The sequence below is a fragment of the Pollicipes pollicipes genome, unplaced genomic scaffold, assembly GCF_011947565.3.
Source record: "Pollicipes pollicipes isolate AB1234 unplaced genomic scaffold, Ppol_2.1 Scaffold_4740;HRSCAF=5597_pilon_pilon_pilon, whole genome shotgun sequence".
Classification (NCBI taxonomy): domain Eukaryota; kingdom Metazoa; phylum Arthropoda; class Thecostraca; order Pollicipedomorpha; family Pollicipedidae; genus Pollicipes; species Pollicipes pollicipes.
Window position 1 is genome coordinate 6,229,366 of NW_023596545.1, and position 21,714 is coordinate 6,251,079.

The 21,714-nt window shown below is 50.5% G+C and overlaps 1 protein-coding gene across 10 annotated transcripts in view; it reads right to left on the reverse strand.

Annotated features, from left to right (window-relative positions):
• Positions 1 to 2,880: 2,880 nt before the first annotated feature.
• Positions 2,881 to 21,714, reverse strand: part of LOC119098496 (transmembrane protein 222) — a 70,472-nt gene continuing 51,638 nt past the window's right edge. For 2 of the 10 annotated variants that reach the window (XM_037221433.1, XM_037221431.1), the window contains exons 2-3: positions 6,806 to 6,874; positions 2,881 to 4,602 (exon numbers count right to left, since the gene is read on the reverse strand). In XM_037221433.1, coding sequence (XP_037077328.1) covers positions 4,037 to 4,561 — 525 coding nt within the window. In that variant the 5' untranslated portion in view covers positions 4,562 to 4,602; positions 6,806 to 6,874 and the 3' untranslated portion in view covers positions 2,881 to 4,036. Of the gene's footprint in view, positions 4,603 to 6,805; positions 6,875 to 9,923; positions 9,985 to 12,598; positions 12,695 to 21,714 lie in introns of those variants that run through there. The other 8 variants (XM_037221430.1, XM_037221427.1, XM_037221429.1 and 5 more) reach the window with 8 other exon arrangements.

Below are 21,714 nucleotides of genomic sequence, written 5' to 3' on the forward strand. Positions count from 1 at the left end.
CAACTGTAAATAAATAACATTTCCATCGGCCCTTTTCGCATCCGAGGTCAAGGTTAGCCTCCTTCACCAGTAGTGTTTTGCGGCATGTATGTAACTCCACAAACTGATTCTAATGCTGGCCTTTGTACATGTTTGGGCGATCTGTTGCAGAGAGAACTATGAAACCAACTTTTTGAAATTTATGGTGACTGATGCAATTGCCGTGGTGGCTGAAATGCAATTACCGTGGACTGCAGTCGTAACTTAAAGCGTCACGAAGTAATGCAAGCTCATGAGGCTTATGCAACCAGCTTTGCGGCTGTTCCAAAAATGTCATGTGAAGGAGGGGAAAGCAGCCCGGCGACACGTGCCGGCGGCGTGTCTACACCGCACACTCAGTACGCATCACAGAGCCCACGCAGCGAACGCCCCCTGGAACCGCGGCCCAGCTCCGACCCCAGGGCCTGCCCCGCCTCAGCTCGGCTGCGGGCTGCACCCGGACCCTGCTGCCGCGGCGCCGGACGGTCCGGCCGGGCCGCGTCGGCGGTCGATGGTCACGCGTGATGGCACGCGGCGGCCACACCACACTGCGCTCATCCGATTACCGGCTGCCTGATGCCGGGAAATGAAGCATGAAGACGCTAGAAGACAGCAAGGACAACCGCGTGGCGGAACGGAAATCGGCGACAGCGTGAACGTCACAACGGTCGGTTCCTCTATGGCGGCCAAGACCCAGAAACCCGCCCTTAACTTCAAAAGGTGAAACAATAGCCCCGACGCTGCCGTAGAGGCCGGAGAGCCAGAAACTTCGGAGCCCGCCCCCTCCCCCACCCCCATCCGTCGGCTGCAACAATGCTGAAAATTCAGCCCAGCTAACTAAATAATGCGTTCCGGAACTGCGGTCCCGCAAGCTCGGTAAGTTGGATGCAGTAGTTCACCTACCCTGATGATCTTCCTGGGCTCGTGGTAACGCGTCGTGACTGTGGAGCCGTCGGCCAGCACCACGGTGGTCGGGTACAGCTGCGGATGGCGCAGCCGGTGGACGCGGCTCACCACCGCCCGGTTACAGTTGAGGTGGCGACACGGCGCCGGCGGCAGCGCGCTGGCGGCCAGCCGCAGCAGCGGCGCGACGGCGCGGCTCATCTGGCGATCGACGGCACCGTCAGCCGGCTCCGAACACGACCCGCGTGCCGTCGCGGCACCGCGGCCGTGGCTGGACGACGGTCATAAAAACGCGCTGGATTACTCGAGTTACACAAAGTCTGCCATTGAAGCCAGAGGGCGCCGGTTCAGTTTCCACACCTGACAACTTCGCCTTCATTCAGTCGCATGCAACATAGTACTGTGATCCGTCCTGGTTACTAGGGATGTTCTATTGCATACGTACATGTGTATTCGAGGCAACCACGTGATGGGAGGCGTTGTCAAACAACGGAGGGTGATATCTGAATGCTTTCAACAATGCACGGACGCCCACAATCATCCGCTTAACGCTGAGCCCCCGCTGACTTGCAATAATTTCCAGGGGCGAAATTACAAGCAGTAAGCAGCAAGCACGGTACTCTTCACAGCATTGAACTCAAAAGCTCAGTTCACACACACAGACGCATACACACGCACGCACGCGGCTCATCATATATTGCTTACGCTTGAATTCGATGTTGTCATAGGCAGAAAGCTGCTTGCACTTTTGAACGGCTGCGCCACCACGCTGGTTGATGACAGTGTTTGAGAACTTGTAGCACGAACGGAAATAATTGTGTCAAATAAGCTAGCCCAGGAGTATGTGACCTGACCTCAGGTCACAATTTCTATGCATTAACTTCTAGGATTGCCTAGCTGGTGCCGCTGAAGCTGACAATATTTTCACAGTCCACGTGAGGCTCACTGTCCATGGTTTAGTTCGAATACAAACTGGTGAAATGTTGGGTGTTCTCATCCGGTCGTGTCCATACCAACTGAGAATTTCCGTCTTTGGGTGGCAGGGAACTCGTCCACATGGCACCAAGCCTTCTGGGGCTGCCGCCCCGCTCCAGTGAGGGGGCCGTTGCCTGGCACGCGGCCGCGCCTGGATTGGGCGGCGCGTGCGGGCGTGTCCAGAAGGCGGGCCTGTCCTGAGGCGTCCGAGAAGGGGCACCTGTCCAGCGGCGCGGAGGGCGGCGGAGGACGAATGCCGACACGACGCGACGCTCAGGACTGAGCGTGACCGTGTATACGACGGTGTTGGTGTGTCCAGCGAATGGAAGCCTTAAGGCACTCTCCGGCGCGGCGGTCGGAGGCCGGTGGACGTGACCCGTGCAGGCGGAGCGGGGAGTCGAGTCCCCAGCAGCGGAGGAGCAGGAGCCTCGTCCGGACCCGTCGTGCTGTCATGTTCATTCAAACGCCATGCCACACGTGCACGATCAGGATTCCGATTGCCAGGGCTTACTCGCCGCCGTCGTCCAGCGTGTCTAGGGAACGCACAGATCCGGGCTTGTGGTTCCAACATCCCCACTTGCTCGATGAGGGAGAACGCAGCGTCATCATATTGACGGCCTGATGACACTTCAGGCAACGCAGACACTGACGCAATCCAATCTCGCCGCAATAAAATGGAAAGTGCACCACGACTGCCGGGTATCTGCGGGGACGCCGACGTGGATGCATTTCAACAAGCCCTGCGAACCTTCCGCGAACAGCCAGCGGGCGACACCAGCTCCACAAATGTTCCCTGAAGCGGGCGGGCCCCAGAGGTTGGGGTGGGTGGGGTGGGGGGGGGGGTCGTGGGAAGCGTGGCCTGGTCCGCATCTCGTCACGGGCTACTAGTTGCGTGATACCCCGGTCCACCACAGAACTCGGGGAGCGCGTCCGGCTCGCCGGACGGCGTGCAGCCCACAACCGAATCGGCTACCTCACGTGTCGTCACGCCCGTATTATTTGTATTCGTATTTGTCACTCCCGTATTTGTCGCTCAACGATCCAGACAGCGTATGCAGTACATGTGCTTACGGCCCCTACGTCAGGCGGTGCAACCCAATGACACCAAACCGCTAACGACGAGCAACGGCACTTCTCTGAGACTGGGCGTCGGCCAACAAAGGTCATGTTTTGTCGAGCAGCCCGCAGTGTTCTGCAATGCCACTGACAATAAGTTACGCGGCCGATTGTGCTACAGTTGCAAATTTAAACAGCTGTAACCATAGGTGTAAGCAGTAGCGGAGGGGTGGGAACGGGGGAGATGCGTCAGACAAACCCCGCATTTTTGCCAAAATGACCTGCTGTTTTCACATTCGTCGCAAGATAGTCGCGTTTCCAACTTTCCATCCAAAACGCCATTTTTGGGGCCACATACTCCCTTAATCTCCCCCCTCCCTACCACATCTGAATTACGGCTACATATATGGTAGATACTCGCGCATTTAGAACAGCAAATGGGAATGGCATGATGTACGAGTATTTACAACGCCAACCGCACTCCAAAACAATATCACGGAATGCCTGGCGCAGTATGCCGTACGACCTGCGGAAGGCCGGGCGCAGTCTGTCGTACGACCTGCGGAAGGCCGGGCGCAGTCTGTCGTGCGATTTGCGAAAGGCCGGGCGCAGTCTGTCGTGCGACCCGCGGAGGGCCGGGCGCAGTCTGTCGTACGACCTGCGGAAGGCCCTCGCAGGGAGTCGCAGGAAGGCCTCTAATCCCGTATGGCGGGTGAAAGGTCAGCGAGCGCCTGTGCATGGATCACCAGGCCGTCCGTTACGAGCCGCTTGCAACCAACTCGCTACATACATCAGGCCGCCATCGACCGACTTAGGCACAGCACTGTGCCTCCAGATTAGGTGCTGCCGCGTGCCACGCAACTTAAGCACAACGTCCACACAACGAAAGCAATCCAGCTTACGCTTAATGCTCGCCACAGATCGATCCCGCTTTTCGCTTTGCGGCTGGGGAGCAGTCTGTACGGGCGCTGGCGCCGCTCTCTCAGGGCGCGGCCGCTCCCTCCTCCACGCACTGGCCGCGGCTCCCGCACCCCGCCAGACCAAACACATCTCTACAGCGTGGTGCTGTTCACCGCACCGGCCACTAGAACACGTGCGTCACCCAGAGAAAGACGACGATGGCGCCGCCCAGCATCAGGAACGGCACCCACGTCTTGAGGAAGCCGCACACGCCCGTGTAGCGGCCGTGCACCAGCATGAGAAAGGCCAGCTTGACCATGTTCCAGCTGATGCTGCCGTCGTACGCCATGAGGTTGAGCGCGCGCGCCGTGTGCGAGTGACAGTTGTCGCAGAAGAGGTTGTGCATGCGGTGCGAGTAGAGCTCGGACGCCTCGGCGACGGCGCGGTCCCAGCCGGACACGCCGCCGGCCGCGCGCTGAGGCTCCAGCCGCCAGTATTTGGTCGGCTTGCCGAACGCCATGTTGTCCTCGCCGACGAAATAGGGGCCAGCGAAGTCGCGGATCACGCCCGCCGACGTGGCGATGCCCATGTGGCCGATGATGGGGAAGAGCCAGGTGAGCACAGGGATTGGCGTCCAGACCACTGAGAACGGGTACCGCTGCCGTTCGTGGTCCAGCTCCGTCTTGTCATCCACGTCCAGGCAGTTCATGGCGATGGCGGCGGTGGCGGCGGCGGCTGGCAGCGCTCTACCTACCGGCGAGAGAAAACGACGTTAGGTCTGGCGCGCCGCCGCACAATGGCTGCATCACACCGCCGCCGCCGCCGCCGCCGCCAGCCGACTGGCCGGACCGCCGCTACCCGCTCGCCGCTCACAGCGTGACCTGACCCCTGCCCGGCCGGCTGCTGCCGATCACAGCGTGGTCTGACGACCGTCCAGCGGCCGGCCGGCGGCGCACAAATGTCCGACATGGCCGGAGCCGACAACTGACGGGCTATACGTCACGCCGGCGCCAGCGCGGGGCCGAGTCCCGACCACGCCGCGGCGGTCGCGGCGCGGCACAGGGCGGCGCGGGCGGGGCCCGGGCCGCTTCGGAGCCAGGTCACGCGCCACTGCCCACACTTGTCGCGATTGGATCGTCCCGGACATCCGCGGCAAGCGTCCGCCGACCGTGGGCGGCGACCTCCGAGCACATTCGGCCGAAACGAGCCGCGGTGCCGGGCGATTACCGGCGGGGCGCGGACTGAGGAGATGAGGTAATGTCGCGTCCGCCCTCCGGCCGTGCCGCTGACCGTGCGTGGCCTTATGTTATGAATCAAACTATTGCGGCTGTTTCCACACTGCCCGGATCAAAGGCGATGGGACGACGTTTGCAGCAATTAGCAAAAGACATCTTTGTGGGCTTTGCAGGTGATGACATGCCTGGCTCTGCGAACAAGTACGCGACATCATCGCGCACGTTAAGGTGTCATTAAGTACTATAGGTCTCCCAGAAACATGGAGCCATTACACCGTGCCTGCTTGACGGCCAGACTACACAGAGGAATAGCAAGGGTCTTTAGGACCTATAAGACACTTCGATGGCGAAGTGGCCAGCCACCGCTCAGGAAAAATGGTAAAAGCAGTGTAGCAGACAAGCACAACGAAATACACAACTTCGGACGTCTTTCCCAGTGGATAAACAGCCGAGCAACCCTCTTCTGTCACTTCGATTTTAATCTGCGTTAACATAAGCCCACTTACATATTATTGAGCGTCATTGCTGGGCAGTATACAAAGAACCCATCAAATCAACCTAGGCAGCAAACTAAAGCAATCTTGGCAAACAAATGACCTCTAGCACGCCGGTGCACGTGCCAGTAGGAGTGAACGCCGCTACCTCGTATGAGATAACGTGAGAAGGACTAGCCCCTGGCTGGTAGCTGATCAAAGCACCGTCCCTCCTTTACACTGAATCGTTTGATCAGTGTAATCTCCGAGGCCCAAAGTATCGCCTTCGCTCCGTTAATTGTGCTGGCGGCCTTAATGCAAGGTGCTGAAAGTTGCGCGTAGCTAATATGTGTCATATCTCACCAAATTTTCCTGACAAAATTTTAACGAGCAAAATCAGACCGACTCCTTGGAGCAGAACAAGCTACAGACCTCGCTTTGCTGCTTCAGTGGAAACTCATTTCGCAAGGGCTTCCTGGTTATTGTACCACGCTGATAAAAGGTATTACGACCATTGAAACAAACAAAACTACAACAAACGTGTACAAAGTTGTATCACACTTTCTCGACTTATTTGACATATTTCCCATCAAAAGACTTCTCTTCTTCTCCCGTAACGATGCTGTACTTCCGGCATTCACACGCGCTTCATGAGCGGTGAGTGCGGATGGCATTAATAGTAATCCAGCTACGACAAAGTTTTAGTCCATAGCGTTACAGTTCAAGCAAAGTGCGAGTGTTTCACTTGATTGGAAGTTGTTTAAGTTGAAAAGCTGCCTTTGGAATTGAAACGTTCTGCTCGTTCCACTTACTCTAGTAGCACTAGAATAACTTTCAGGTGGGAACAACCCATTTCGATCAAATTAATTAATTAACCAAAGCAGCGTTTTTGACACAAACTTAATAGCATCATATAACTATCAAGAATGACGGATAAAGCCGCTCCGTTTGGGGGCAGTAACGTTCGTCCCATACGGCAATAGCTCTTCGCTTCGGCTAAAAGGGGAACACTGCTTACATCCTTGAATGTTACAATAGTTGTGCAGCCTGCTAGAGAGCCGGTGTCGCCTGTCTATTTGGCGGTTGTGGTATGCTGCTACGGCACGTGAAACAAACAACTTTTAGTCGAACTACGAGTGCCATCGCCATACAAACGTAACGTGGTTGGTAAGTAAAAGTACAGGCGGATGCGACGGCATCGCTCGAGCGGTATGTATACAGGCAGGACGCCGCACATGTACCCACCTATAATTCGACTATGTTGTGGTCTTGTGTCCAGCCGGACTTGGTCGAACTTGGGAGTCGGACAATCACCTGTTGGACAGAGACTGGAATAAATCGATCAATTGCACCACTGAGTTCGACTAGGTCGTGGACCCACCAGTTTCTTAAAAAAGTGGATACAGACTTAGGTCCAGACTAGAACACGGCTGCATGGCAATCTAACGCGGACCCAGATTCTGAACTTGAGATTCGGATTCAAACTGAACACTAAACTCACCAAGGTTCAAACGAAATGAAAACTAAACTCGGGCTAAGTTACAGCAACTTAATAAAAAATCAGCCCTTTCAACGCCATCGGCACTGCCTCATGAAGTACGAAAACCCGTGAAACCCACGATGAAACCAAACTTGAATAAATCCGATTCTCTACCAGCTACTTGGCACATTTTTATCAGAACAAGCATGCTTTGAAAGACTAATGCTTGCTCCACAGACGCCGGGTATCGCACTAGGATGGAACGGACAGCCAATTTGATTTGGTCCCGTTGAATCAGTTTGAGCAGTTAAGTGAAACTCAGCATCGGTCTATCGCCGGGGTTGGAGACATGTGTCCAGTCATTTTCCTGAAATGGGGCCTTGTTCCCCTTCCCACATTCATGGAAGGCGACCGTTTTTGGCATATTCCCTGTCACACCGATACCCGTCGCAATGTCCACCCTGCGACATATCAGAAAAGGTTAGATGGCGCCAATGGCAGCACGGTCCGACCTGACCTGCCGGCGCAGCGCTGTCCACGAACATGGGCGTTACGATCCCGCCGTCCGGCAGGCAGGCGTCCCAATGCAGACAGTACCCGCAGTAACCCGTGACCAAAAACTTAGCTTATTCTTACAAATCACACGAGTTCCGAGTTTAAAAGCCAGTAATTCGGAACATACTTTAACATGCTAATGTAAATAATGACGTCACACGGGCGCGAAAGAAGCCCCGATTGGTCGGTGGACGCCACGCACTGCACGGTGCACGCAGCCCGCGGCCGATTGTCCCGTACACGGGTGTGCGGCACAATCGGCTCACCGTCTGCCCACAGACGGATATGCGGGACGCATGGTAAGAGTAAGGAGGTAATATGTGCCTGCGAGCGTACCCAAGCCAAATGTATGGGCGAAAGACAATAAATTTGAGTTTTGGACGCTCAGTCACCCTTGTCAGCTGGCCCCCTAAAAATGCCCGAGGCATTAACTCCTTCGCCGTTGCTGAATTTATCATTTCCGAATTTCCGTTCTAACTCCGGGACAGCTGAATTCGGGGGATAAGACAACCCCAACTGATACTTTCAGCGAAAAACCAAATCACGGGGTGCTATTTTGATCCCTTCACCTGTCGACTTGCCGCAGAATGGCACTCCTATGCTTTCCTTCTGCAGTCGCATTTGACCCACGCACCGAACTCTTAGATATGCGAATATAGGAAGATCGATTTCATCACCTCAGAAGAAGCCTAACTACCGCGCCTGTTACCATAAACGAAACGAAAATTGCTGCTCCTACAGAGTTGCTGAAAGCAGCGTTTATGTGGCTATCATGTAGAGCGTATCACACCTTTTTCGGACGATGTGATGACTAATCCCCAAGTTACACACAATACGCGAGCTTGAGCCTCCGTCTCCACAACACGCATTTTCCAAGACGTGCTCCCCCTCCCCCGCTCCTGCAGGACCCATTTTTCACCCAAACCTCAGGGCATGTGCGTGCTATGAATATCGCCCGCGTTCTTTCGCGGATTGTTTTGCGTTTCGCCAATCCACAAAGCGCTGTGTAACCAGGGGCCAAAAATAGCCCCGCAGGGCATTTGAGCTCAGCGCGACAACACCAGAACATTTCCCCACGTAACTTGCCGCGATGATGCTGCACACGGAGGGAGCCCGGGAACTATTTATAAGATGCAACCATCCCCAGGCATCCGCATCCCCAGCCTGGTGTGTGCGCCCCAGTTAATTATCTCCGCGCAGAAAATCGTTGCTCTTCCATCGCTCTCGCCCGACCATCAACACCAAATGGTCAGAACTAAATCTGGAGGGGGGGGGGGAGACATAAATCAGTCAGGCGCAATGGCATCCAAGGTCACTGGATAGCGTCCAACTGGAAAGCATCGAATGACCTTGGAATGAGACGATGCCAATGTGGCATATGATGGCATTCCTTGCAATGAGCCGGCTTTTATCTCAGGACATGAAAGGCTACGCACTGATGGAGCAACAGGTCGATTCGACGTCGTTTGGCTCGGCCCCCACCGAAGTGAGCTGGCAGTACTACCACTGAGCGGCACACCTTTCCCATCTGGATCAGCTCACAAGCCCGCGTGCTTCGCACGGGATTTTCGGGGACATGCGGATTGAATATGTTTTACCGATTTCCAAATACTTGGCACCAAAATAAAGATTGTTTTGTTGATGTGACTGGGGAGTTGCCATGCTGAAAACAATGGACGTGCCATATGCCAGGAGCAAATAGTTATACAACGTTATCCGCAAAAATTGCAAAACAAAATTAGTGCATTGAAACAACACGTTCAAAGCTGTCCCAATGAGAATAGTGGCGAATAACAGCCATGATAACGTCGTTGACTAGGCACCTCCTAATATATTCGAGGCCGGTTACATGTAGCGATCATGCTGAATTGTAAACCTAATGGTGGGCGCAATATGACCTATGCAGTCGGCGCGCCCAAAAACCCTAAATAACAACAAACCTAATGGTACTATGAGCTGAGAGCCCCTGGGAGAATTCTTAACTCACAACATCATTAAATCTCTTCACCTTTCATTCTTATTAAAATGGGAGGCATGTCTTGCTTACAAATCAATTTTTCATATAATGCTAAGTCTTTTTGCGAAGGTGGATACTATTCGGTGTCGGTGGCACAGACGGAAGCTCGACGCGTCAATAATTGGGAGATCGTGCGCACGGGCCTGGTCGGGCCCACATTTCTGCCAGCTACCTGCAATATTCTACAATTATTAAAAACTATTGATCCATCGTTCGTTTGCCTCCGGCAGATACATGCTGTCCGTGCGTGCAGGGTTATATAATGCCGTGACCATTTTCATGCCAGTACAGGGTTATAAACCTGGACATACCACGCACTTAGCTCGAAAAAGGTACTTCATTCCGGTCCGTCTGGCCTGACAGACCATTTCTGGGGACAACACGGTTATAAAATAGGTGCGTAAACGCTTCAAAGACATACCAATATGCATCACTTCCCACACCAGCCCATCTACATCTCAATTACGACTCAACGATGCCAGACGCCAACTTAGCCAGTCATTCGAACACCTCATACGATGTGTGGGATAAGATGGTGGAGATTTGTGCGACCAAGCATCTGGGACAATTTCCAACAAGCCGGCCAAAGGCCTGCTGTGACCCATGTTTTTCTTACTGTTCAGAATGATGGCTACGGGTAGAGCAGCCCCGGGCACACGTGCTCAGCAAGCTTGCAGTTCACACCCTCAACAGACCGTCCAGATAGGTAAAATGACGCCCGCATTTCGGAATATCCATGCAATTGATTTTTTAAAAATCCCCTTCAATTGTACGAAGAGACTTTACGATCCCATTTATCGCGAACGTGCGCTACGAATAAAACTTATTCTGCAAGTATTGGCCCATGAGATTCCCTCGAATTAACGAACAAACGAATCTGCACACCACACCCGACTTGACAAGGCGCCCCCCCGCCCCCCCTGCCAGTGGCATGCAACTGACTTATGCTCGGCCTGCGCACAGTCTATGGACCATCACGTTCCTGAGCGGACGGCAGCCTGGCGAGGCACGATTCCAGTTGCTGGTGGCTCAGTAACGACAACCGTGTCCGAGCCACTCGGCCCGTACGCGGGGCAGCTGTAGCTGACCAAGTCGCCTGAGTGCCGGAGCGGCTGGCCGTCTTTGCACGCCTATAATATCTGGCGTGTCGGGTGCCCCAAGCAGGCGGCGCACTGTTTTGATCCCGTGCTCATGGAGCGTGTGAGTGGCCTGTGTCCATTCCAGCTCTCCCGACACTGCAGTTACGTGCTCACGTCGGCCCAGGCCAGTCACGATAAGGGTAATCTGGCATTGTCTGAACACGACTTGTCTGCACCCCTTGCAGACGCCGTACGCCGATGCATTAACGCACGTGGGGGAAGAGCAATGTTTTGATGAGCATACGCTTTGTATCTTGGGGCCACCTGAGGTGCCTCCTAGCTACACCGAGTAGCACCATAGGGCAGCACCCAACTTCTGCCAACTATCAACCAATGGTGATATGCTTGTCCCATGCTAGATGTGGGTTGATACTGATATTGAGAACTTTGATGTTGGGAAAAGGTTGCATTTCATTACTTTTGACACAAACAGAGAAATGGGTGGCCAGATACTGATGGGAAGATTTCCTGATGATCATTTCAGCTTGTGACATTTAACCTCTGCCATTCTGATGGACCATTTCATTACCAGAGAGAAAATGTTTGACCTGTGTTTTGAGGGCCTGCATGTTTGATGGCATATTGGTGTCCAGGAATTGGGCATCAATATCATGCATAATGAGTTTACCTTCTGACACAATCTGCAGCAGGTCATTCATGAAGATCACAAACAAGACAGGATCTCGTTTTAATCCCTGAATAGCACTGTGCATCACTTTGAGGGCATGTGAGTTTGGTCCATTTATCTCATGTCTGCCTTTTGGCCAGGTAGAGTTTAACAGTACCCTTTTTACCATATGAAGTGATGGCACAGCAACCCAATGTCAGGTTTGCCTCCTCTGGCCATCTAGCCATTTGCAAGCAAGTCTGTATGCCTGTGAGATGTCTGGTACTGCCTATACACTATCAGCCCTTCAGTCTGTCTGACCACAATGCCAATGGACAGTATATTCCAATGGTGAATGGTGAAGAGATGTGAGCACTCAAACTGTGCTATCAAATACAACATGGCATTGTGGGTGAGCCTGTTCCATGCAAACATTTCCATATTTCTGGCACTTTTTGGCAAAACAACTGGGACTAGTACCTACTCAGTCTATAGTCATGAACACCTGCTGATCATCCTTAAACATATTTTATTCACTTAAATGATAAACTGATGCACCATGTATGACACAACATTTATTCTTAATTGATGTACTATTCACAAAGATTTGTTTTGAGCAACAGTAAGAATGTGTGAAAGAGGAGATACACAAAATTCCCAAAACAAGGTCCCAAAATATGCATTTCAAATGCTCGCCTGCATGTCTAAGATGCATGCACCTCAACACAGCACATGCAGCAACTATCAAAATCATTGCAAAATAGGAAGTTTCAAGTTACTTTAGTAGATTTATATTCATCACGAGATGTCCTCCCTTTCGACACAATGTGTGAATATGTGAAAATGGGATGTAATATATCTACCATCTGCTGATGGACTCAATAAGCCAACAAAGGTCTCCACCACAAACTCAACAAGCCAACAAGTTGTAGCCTTTTAATCATTGATTTACAGCATATGTAATCCCAAATGCTGGTAAGACTCAAGTATTTTAACAAACTCTACATGAATAATGCATGAGGTTCTGCCAGAATGAGTGACATGTGAAACCAGCATGGTTGAAAGCATAATTTTCAGGATCACGACAAAAAACATTCAGCACCATTTATCGCAAACTAAGAGCAATAAACACTAAATTTGCTCGGAGTTCACAAACAAAGTGCGCAAAGCGTGTCCTTAGCCCCCATCCCATTCAGTTGGGCCACGGAAGAATATGATAACGATATGAATTAAAACGTACGTCTCGATTTCTGGCACACCAAGCACAACTAGCATCACCTCCCTGGTACCGATCGCGTCCCCTCTCAACCCAGGCGACTTCCCGCAGAGTCTGAGGTTAACTTAACAGTATAGACGAGCGTGGCGCACCAATCAGCACCGCTTTTGGCACTGTTCGGGCATGCTAAAATGCTGCCGTCTTAAAAATAGAATGAACGCGCCGACCTCCTAGTGGCTTCAGAGCTGTTCGTTAAGCTAACGACGTATGTATTTGCATTAAGATTTAAAGGCGACGTTCTTTTTCCGCCATTTCACTGCGTAGTGAATAACTAGCTAATTATAAATTCGACACTCCTTCAAAACAGACTGCCGCTTAAGCTAAATTTTATTAAGGTATGAAAGTCCGAGGGTGTGGAAGGCCAGACCGCCAAAGAAAAATGGAGCCAAATTGGTTTAAAATGAAAAACCGAGTTAAATTCTGTGATGAGTTAAGTGTGTGTCCTGACCATTGACCACGCAATGTCAAGCTAAAGGTCAAACGGCAGGGGACGCCGGAACATCCAAATTTGCCAGGGAAAATGAATGGAACTGGTAACAACAGATGGCCAGCGTCAAACTCCAGAGACAGATATATTTCTTCAGAATTGATATTGACCCGCAAGGTGAAATCAAGGCCAAACGACAGAAAACACCATAACGCCAAAACGTGCTGATAATTGGAGACAAAACCGTAGCCATCAAATAGCCCGTGTCGTGTGCCAGGGTGAGCGAAATTTTATCATGGAAGGATTTTCATATGCCAGCAGGTTTGGACGTTCTGGCGTTCTTTGCTGTCCTGCCTTGAATTTGCTGTCGAAATCTAATAGCGATTTTAACAAAGACCTCGCTTACCATGGAGTTCGCCACATGCTGTCTTTTCATGTCGGTCGCTGCTATTCACACAATTAACTTTGGACTTCCTTACGTTACGTTCACCCTATATTCACCTCAAGTTGATCTCGAAAGTCTTGCGGCTATCGTGTCGAGGGTAAAGGTTCCTGATACAATTGTATGCTAGCTGCCTAGTGACGCTCTATGGGGCGGCGAGCACGGGAAAACTCTTGCGTTTATCCCGCGTACAATATTTTGCGCACTTTCTCCGTTGTTGAGGCAGAGTTAGCCTCGAAGGTCATCTGCTATCACTACGAGAACCTGGTTCTCCAAGAAATTGGCAAGGGTTGTATGGAGAGCGCGGTTTTAGCTCCCACGGAACAGGCGGTTGTAGAACTTCAGGATTCGTTTCATGCCACTAACAATGTGCTTAGCTCCTGTTTATATACATTGTAGCAGAAAGTGAGTGATGGAAAATATGTAACGGGATTGGTTTATCTGGGTGGAGACTGGTCCAGAACGTTATCTTGGTGAGATGTATTTGAATTACAATTTGAATATTAAATGCTACGGTACAGTACGACGATGCAATCAAACGTTACAGAATCGACGAAACCAAGCAGCCGACCCGCGTCTGCGCTCCTTCGCGCCATCCAGACGACCGCCGCCGCCGTCGTCTTCGCCAGCAACAATACATGTCGTGCAGCACAGCCCGTGCGGTTCTCGTGCCTCTACGTGCCGGACACCTCCGCCCCGCGCGGCCGCACAACACCCCCCCCCCCCCCTCCCCCCGATTCTCATGGATCACAACAGCGCATTACGGATCATTACAACAATGGCACTGTGGCGCCCTCCGCGGGCGGGTGCTCCGGCGCAGTGGCACCAGATCGTCCCTGGCCGGCCCAACCGCACGGTCTGCCGGCTCAGGCGCGTCTACAGCCGAGCCAGCAGCATCCTCCGTTTCCGGCTACCAGTCCACACACGACACGTACATCGGCGGCCCATCGTCGGCACTGTCACTGTCCCCTTCGCCGTCTTCGCCCCGTCCACACCGAGGCCGATCGACTATGGCGTGCCACGGCACTCCGTTGAGCTCTACCGTGCAGTTGAGCTCTACCGAGCTGCGACACCACACCCGTTGCCGAAATAGTCTGTATTTGAATTACAACTCGAATACTAAACTACACGGTACAGTACGACGGTACAACCAAACGTTGCGGAATCGACAGGACTAAGCAGCCAACCCTCACCCGCGCCCCTCCACGCCACCCAGGCTGCCGCCGCCACCGCCGTGTTCGCCGGCAACAATACATCTCGTGCTGCACAGCTCGTACGGCTCTCGTGCCTCTACGCGTCGGGCACCTCCGCCCCGCGCGGCCGCGCAACTCATGGGAACGAGACTGGCTCTGGGAAGGCAGATTTTTTAAAAAAATCCTTCTTTTTAAAAAACCGTACTGGACTTATCCTCCTGCTTGCATCAAGCAGGGACATAGAGGGAGGACCAAGCCCCCACCCCCACACACAGTTTGAGCTCAAAGGTTTACGCTAGATACTGGAGAATTTCGCAGGAGCTTGGTTTAAGTTTGCATGATTTGGGAGACAACTTGACGTTTGCCCATTACCCTAAGGAAATTCTGGTTGCGTGCCTGACATTATGAAGCGATTTAAGACCAGTTGCCTGAACAAAAGCTGCTTAGGTTTGCTTCAATCTTCAGAAATTTGTCATTATCTGCCGACTTGGCCATCTTGAGGAGCTATGACCCGGCGGTGTCACCTCTCCTCTCCCCCACTGGAGCCACCCTTGTATACGGGCGATAGACATTGCAACCATTTCTAGAAAACCGACTTGTTGCTTCATATCAGCCATTTCCAGAAGCCACTAGTTAGCACTCATTTTGTAGACATTTTCGTTTATCTCCGTCCACCCGCAGGTCGGATCAACCATTACCCTGGCTTCACAACCCATGAGTACATCTGACCGCGACTTTGCGTGTTTTGTAACCCACTGCGCAAAACATGTGCAGATTGGGTTACGGATTTCTGATGGCGGTTATGACGATATCTATGCCGTTATGGACGCCCTGTTGAGCCGGTAATGTGCGTGTAATGAGCCAGTTTCTCAAGCTCCGGTCGCAATTTTTTTTTTCTCGGCTTGACTGTGCGGATGCCGTGCTGTCTGTCCAAGATGCGCGGAACGCGTGGCGGTCACGTGTCGCATGCCACACGTGTCTGGCTCAGTTCTGCGCAGCTCGCCGCGGCGGGCGGGCCGGGCTGTGGGGCGATGTCAGGACGGTCCACATCGCTTCTATGTGTTTAGTAATTTGAATATGGACGCTTCAACTAGACTGGAATGTGTATGTCCGCTCCTTACACAGATGTTGATTTGTATATTTGTGAGAGCGCTCACTCTCTTCCCTCCTTATGTCAAGTTGCCCCCCTCCCCCAATGTTGGTTTGAGACCCAATATTTTGGGCTGGAATATTACAAAACGTAGGAAAGGGCTGACCCCTACACAAAAACGATCTTCTTTGATCCTTCCTCGTAGTGGCGCCGCCATGGAGAGTGGAGCTTGGTAACTTGAAGCCACGACCTCAGTATCCTGTTCCCAATAGAGGTGTCCTTATGTCCTTAGACATTGTGGTAACCGATCTTTATTTTCACTTCATTTTTTTTTTGTCCATCAAATGTAAGCCTAGGCGCTTTTTCCCGTAACTAAACGTGATATTGACGCCACTAATTCTTGATTGCAAAATCTCATATGACTAAAAAATTGGGTAGCAACGCTTTATTTTGGTGCGGCATTGATAGTGCATATTATGGGTCCAGTTAGCCTCACAATGAAAAACAAAACAAACAAAAAAAATTCGTTCCAACGAAGTTTTCATCTGATTGCGTGGTGAACGTAGCTTATTGTTAGCACTTTAAAACCTCCATGACATTATGGCAATGCATCTTCAACACTTTCGTTTTGTATCGGTCCCTCACTCAAGCAGCACGAAAGGACTTTTACCGCGCCATGCCACCACGCGACTGTAAGTTGCCTCGTAACCGAGCTGATGCTTTCAAGCCAACGGCAAAATGGCCCACGTTGGCGAACCTTACATGAACACTGACATATATATATTTCCAGATATAACCGCCGCTAATTGGCTGTCAATCAATGTTGTGCAAGGTACGATGACGTAGTCAAGCAATGACGCATCGAGGAGCGTGTTTACTAAACAGATAAATTGTCTTGTCTACAGTCTGAAGTCTTTTCTTGTGAGAAGTATATCAAAAGTTTTACTTGACTTGTTTCATCATATCTATTGCTTGCTGCAATATCTTCAAATGTGAAACATGTCTCATGTAGCGTTCAAATGTGAAACAAACATTTTGGTTTCGTCTCGAATCAGTGGCCAATGTGTTTTAGTGTAGGTATGCAGCTACGCTGTTCTACCATTTTAGGGGATTTAACGATGCGGGATTAATTCACGCCTTCTAATCGCAAGGTTTTCAGGTTTTAGGTGACTCACTGCGTGCAGCAGGTAATGCTACCATTTAATAATGCGTCATCTTACGTAATATAAACATTTATTTGTAGGCTGGTCATTTATCACTTTGTTATGCTGATGAAGAACTAGCCCATGTGTAATAAATATGACTTACATAATATGACATACATTTAACAGACGGAAACTTACACGCACATGGGGCAGCGCAGCAGCAATTTAGCAAAAAGCGTGCATGTGACGATCCTATTCGTGGTGCACACATGTTCTACACCACTTTTACAACAAACTCATACTCACCATTTGGGTTTACAGCACATTTTTATGTACCCCATCGAAGTTGCTTGCTTTTAGCCTCAATCCCACACAACTATTAGTCAATGTGAATTGTTCATGATGAGTTTTTAGAATCAACTGAGTGTTTTTGAGCATCGTTTAATATAATTATTTTCTTTATTAGTTCTATTCATGTCATGACATAGAATAATTGAAAAATATGGTATGACGCCAAATTCACCCTGAAATTTTCGCGCACCTCTCAAGATTCACGCCGAAATTGTGGCTCGCATAGAACGGCATTTTACACTGGGGGCGTTGCAGTTTATATCCAAAGACAAACATTATCGTTTGAGTGGGTCGTGTAATTTGGTTGAATGGCTTGGCCTACAAACCCCGTAACTGGATCCCTTAATGTAGCCAGAAGTTTACGCCGCACAGAAAAGAAACATACGTCTGCCGTATACAGCCAGGGGTGTCAATTTTTGCAAAGTAATTTGGGGGGGGGGCGAACTGAAAGCCCGACAACCTGCCCATCCATTTTCTCTCACCAGCTTTAGCCTACCTTAGTTTGATTACGCGCAATATATGTTTTTAATCCTTGTATGATTCATAAGAATATTTAATTCAGGCAGTATAGAAGCCATGCAGGGTTGGATCCAGGGCGAAGTCACTGGACGCATGCGTCTCTCCTGATCGGCACATAAAGGCGTCCCTTTAGAAGCCACCTTAGGGCACCGAGGACGCTCTTCTGTGGCAGTCATGGGAGGCGGCACGCATTTTGGTTGTGGGGGACGGGGACGTTAGCCATTAAGGACTTAAGTCATCCCCATATTCCAGAGCTTTTCACTTTAACCTCACACACCATTGTATGTCTTACGGCGCTAGGTATGTGAACTTTATTGTATCGTTTATCCGCTCATCTGCCACGATTTGTATTTTGCGGTAAGAGCGGTCATGGTTTTTTTTGCTTGTTATGGGAGTGGTACGAGACGCCACTACACAGAAAAGAAGATAGCCATTGTGTTATGATCATCTTTTTCCCACGTTTTTGCGGTATTCCAACCAGACATGGGGGGCGACAAACCGCTATTGGGGGGGGGGGGGCAACTCAACATGGGGGGGGGAGTAGGGCCCTCACAAAAGAATACAAACCGGCACCCGTGCATTTAGCAGTGCACATACCAACACTGCAATACCTCTACCCTCGAGATTTAAAATTTGTTTGCTTTCACCGCCAGATAACACCTAACAGTTGAGCGGATAAGCGATGCAATATATTTTACACATCTAGGGCTTTAAGGTGCACAGGGATCTGAGAGGTCAAACTGAAAAGCTCCGGAGTACGGGCATGACCGGAATCCTTCATAACTAGCCCACTTCCGCTCCGCGCAACCAAGCGCAATAAAAAATACGTGCCGCCTCCCATGGCCATCATGAAAGTGTGCTTTTGGCGCCCTAAGGCGGAAGGGGTACGGCCTGCAGCGTCCCCCTTCCGGATTCGTTCCTGCAGGACCCTGATTAGGCTTAAGTTAAAACTTTTTTATTGAAAATAATGCAAAACATTACAATATAAATTGCCTTTCAACAAACCAAGTGGGCCTAATCTGTTCTGAAAAAAACGGGAGAGGGGTAGGTCGTCGGGCCCTCGACTCAGCCCCCCCCCCCCCACCAAATTATTTGCGGAAATTAACACCCTTGGTTCCTTATGTGGGATTTAACGCGAAATTTGTATGGTCATAGTTATTCATCATGCTGATGGTGACGATCAGGATCAGGATCAAGATGGTGGTATTTCCGGTCATCTGTGACTATTTGGTGTCAGTTTGATCTATTTGCCATGAACACAAAATGTGGACAGGTTTCCGGTCTGTTAAACAAAATCTGGACACTTAATCACATTATGTTATTGCGTTACCATTACGTTCGGGTGGGGGTCAATGTGACTGCCCCGATGGTTTTACCATAATAACTTCTGAACGGTGGGGAGCAACTGCGCCAAAGTTTTTACACCTGTGGGCAACTGAATCCATATATTTTGGTGTACGCAATTCGGCGTACCTTCTGAGCACGCTTACCTATAGCAGGTCACGATCAGGCAATTCCTGTCAGAGGCAATTCCTGATGGTGCGTTCAAGATAATGCTACAATGTGATATTAACTGAAATGAAGTCACGCAGTTTGGATGTGTTTCTTAGACAACAAGACAATGAAAGTTAAGCATATGACTGACTGTACTGCCCTTAGGTCAGGTATGAAGAAAAGGTCAAGGCTAAGCCGAGGCTTAGCTGGTTACCGCGTCTGCCTTTCCATCCACCCACCCGTGACGGGACGGGTTTAAGTCGCTTTGGTGCTCGTTATTTGGCATTGTCAGAGGCTCGCGGCCGAAGGCAGCGGCCTCGCTAAAGGTCAGAAAGCGTAAGAGAGAAGGACGGACCGTGGCGAGCATTTCGGCTCGTTAAACTTACGGCGCCAAATTTTGACGTCAACCTGGATTGCAATCGGATGGTAGGGGCCAGGGCTCGGGCAACAAGCAATAGATAGAGTAACTCTGAATCCAGAAATCCATCCATTTAAAAAAGTTCGGAGATTAAGCGGTAACTTTTAGTACCCATTTCGAATTCCTTGGTCATTGGGACGTGAACAAACATCTAATTTTGGCTTTATTAAAGTGGGTGAGGTCACTGGCCTGATGTAAACATCACTGGATTTTGCCCTAGAAAAGACATCCAAGTTTAAGCTGGTTGCGTCAGGAGGTCTCAAAAGCATTTCGGTCACCGATCTGGAGTTTGGCCTTGTTTGACTTTATTTGACCAAAAGGTCACGATCTAGTAACCTCAAAATTTGATACAGATTAGTTTGCATAGAGCCTTATCCCGTGAATTCGATGTTTCTAGCTTTCTTAGTGTTTGAGAGCTCAGGGGGTGAAATTGCAATTACTTCAACCTCTCCCCCCTCACCAACCGAGCTCGTCACATTTTACCGGCCACCTGGGCGCGTGTTAAAAAGCCAGCGGTGTGGTGTATACTTAACAATGCTACGGGGGGGGGGGGGGTGATACAAGCTTTCTATTCCCATGTTTAAGAACAACACCAAATGTTGTACGGTATAAGCCAGCTTTAAATCCTAAAAATGGCAAATATCTTTTGTCCATGGTGCTGTAACGCTTTGACCTTAACAATTGCGACACTTTAAGAAATTATAGTGCACATTCGCCTCTCATTATGTCATGAAATAAAGTCCGAAGCTTTTGATTGGATGGATATGTGAGATCAGAGGCCGCGCTGGGCGGTGTTTCTCGCGCGTGCCGTGACCACACCATCCGATCACGAAATTTCAGGTCAACAGCTGAATTCTGTGGCAAACTTTAGCGTGTTGTAGCGCTCTGTACGATCCTCACTGGAATTTGACGTCATTTGACCTTTCGAGAGCGCTGTCTTGAGCCGCGGGCTATCCCAATCGGGGGCAAACAGCGAGCGCTCGAATGAAGCCAACCCGCCACGGGTGGGTTGGCCCGAAGACAGGTGCTCACACGAACTGAGCTACCCGGAAGAATGAGGTTCTTGTTAAAGCCACATTTTTAAATATCATTGAATCGTAAATGTCGCACGCCTGCTGCAGGAATAAAATGCATGATTCAGGAAGAGATATGCTGTGGTATTCCACGTAACACGGATATTTGTGGTGGGCCCACTGCTTTCAATATAAATCGCCACGCGCCTTTTCGCGGCCTTGGGCACTACGATGGGGTTGTTGGACCGCTAGCCAATTTCACCAATGATCTTCCCCAGCAAGCATTCGAAAACGACGATGACATTGCGTAATTCGCCTCTTTCAAATGGCCTTTAGCCACCTTTCTGTACGTTCACTTATTGTTAGATCAGATATGTACAAAGTGATCAGTATTATCAGTTCTTTCGAAATTTTCTGATAAGCTCAGAATTTCGATATGAAGCAGCCACTTCGGCAGGATAAATATCATTAGACTCCCTGCTCATCATTATGAAAGTGATGCTTTTAATTTGCAGATTTTCTAACGTGTGTGTTCTGCAGTACAGTTGTGTGATAAATGCTACGAAAGCTTGGAACACAATTTAAGTAAAGGATATTGAAACACGAGGTCAGTATCACGCACATACAACGAAACGTAACGCTCCAGCCTGATTCCTGCCATATGGGGTTTAACACAGGGGCTCTTTTCGGAGCACACTTTGGCTCTGAGTAACAGACGTATCTAAAGTGACGCACTGGTTCAAACTTCGGCCAATGTGCCTCTCGGCAAATGGCCTTCGCCACCCGCTGTACCAGCCACAAATGTTGATTTATGCTAGAGTTATCCATACCAGTAGAAGTGCCACTTTTCAGCCCGCAGGTTTGCGATGTGCGAGTTAAAAACAGCTCAAAAATGGTACCTCTGGTCCGTAATAACTGACGACGGCTCCAAGTAGATCCTGCTGTCGTCAGCTGTCACAAACATGGGCTTCTCTCCGGGGCTGCAAAT